A 1,419-nucleotide genomic window follows, 5' to 3' on the forward strand; every position below is an offset into this window, starting at 1 on the left:
CCACTGACATCTGACAATTCTTCCCGTGCTTTCATCTTGTAAACCCGAACCTATATGGAGTACTCCAGGATCACGTTTAAATGACAGTGCCTCAACAAGAGAAAGAACAATTGTGCTGCAATTTTCCTGTTACCTGAAAACATAATGGGTGAACATTTATTAAATATATTTTGACAAATGTCCAGGTCATGTTTATCAGCTAGAATTCTTTTAATTAATGTGTGGGTATTTTGCATTGTGATATTTAATCAAGACATTAATATGAGTAGAAGGTTGTTGATTTAAGACAAGTTTGAGATCCACTAAAACTAATTGTTGTATGTTTGTCCTTCTGGTGGTTGTGGAAGCTTCATATTTTCTTTGGACATCATTAGACGTCTTAGCTCTTGAAGTACAACTTTAATACTATACGAATTTTGCCATTTTGCTAACACTGGTATGCTGCGTGCATCCACCATTCCACTGGAATTATTTATTCCATTCATATTAATTTTTGTTACAAATCTAACTGATGGAGGAGCTTCTGGGTACTTAGGTCCACATTCTACTTTCAGGCTATATATTCTGTTTTCATAATTTGTCCTTGGTGGCCCAATGATCATGCCTGTCCACCTCGTAAGTGTCATGTCTTCATCATCTTCAAGGCCCCAGCTAACTGTACCATCGCCTACTCCTTTTTGTCCTTCTTCAAGTTCTTCCAACAAGCGAAAATTACGAGGAACTTTAACTCCTGTGGAGACCGCCATCTTCTCCTATGCCCGACGCAGCCAAAGCTGATGAATCTTAAACATGGTCTTTAGTGTTCTCCAAGAACTCTTGAATATTATTTTATTTTTTTATTATTTTATAATCTTACTCTTTTAAAAAAATTACTCACTGTTCTAGCAAATCCACTTTGCTTTCAAACCTGTATATTTCTTATTCATCTATCCAACTGCTGCGATTTTCAATTGAGTTGTTTACTAGTTACACTTTTTATTTTCAGGATTTCTACTTGGCTCCTTTTCAGAATCTCTCTCTTCACTGAAGTGGGCTTTCATATTTCCTGGTCTTCTTTAAATTGCTCAACTGCTTATTTGCGTCTTCTTTTAGCTCATCCATCATTTTAAACACCAGTTTAAAAAATTACTCAAAAAGTCATCCACTTCAGTATTAGTGAAATCAGCTTTTGGGGAGTTATGAATTTTGGAAGCATCTTGTTGTCTTGCTGTCTCATGATTCTTGTGCTTTTGTGTTGAGGTTTCCAGATCAGTTGGGTTTGGTACCTATCACTGTTGTGTGAAGGTCCTTCAGTAAGTGCCTTAGGATGAAAGTGCCCACTGAGACTCTCCAATGGATCAGGCTCAACCCCTAGCACTGTTGCACAGCTGTAACTACCAATACACTAACATCTAAGCAACAAATTACAGATTGACATAT

General features: G+C 36.9%; 1 protein-coding gene across 1 annotated transcript; it reads right to left on the bottom strand.

The window, feature by feature from the left end:
• Nucleotides 1-223: 223 nt before the first annotated feature.
• LOC101589252 (ubiquitin-conjugating enzyme E2 variant 2) lies at nt 224-749 on the bottom strand. The gene has a single exon (XM_004645478.2). The coding sequence runs from the start codon at nt 744-746 to the stop codon at nt 309-311; it is 438 nt and encodes a 145-aa protein (XP_004645535.1). The 5' UTR covers nt 747-749; the 3' UTR covers nt 224-308.
• Nucleotides 750-1,419: the final 670 nt, after the last annotated feature.

This window comes from Octodon degus, unplaced genomic scaffold (assembly GCF_000260255.1).
Source record: "Octodon degus isolate 3935 unplaced genomic scaffold, OctDeg1.0 scaffold00229, whole genome shotgun sequence".
NCBI lineage: Eukaryota > Metazoa > Chordata > Mammalia > Rodentia > Octodontidae > Octodon > Octodon degus.

Bases quoted from the DNA above. Each gene is read 5' to 3' on its own strand.
- LOC101589252 (XM_004645478.2), bottom strand. From the start codon at position 746: ATGGCGGTCTCCACAGGAGTTAAAGTTCCTCGTAATTTTCGCTTGTTG.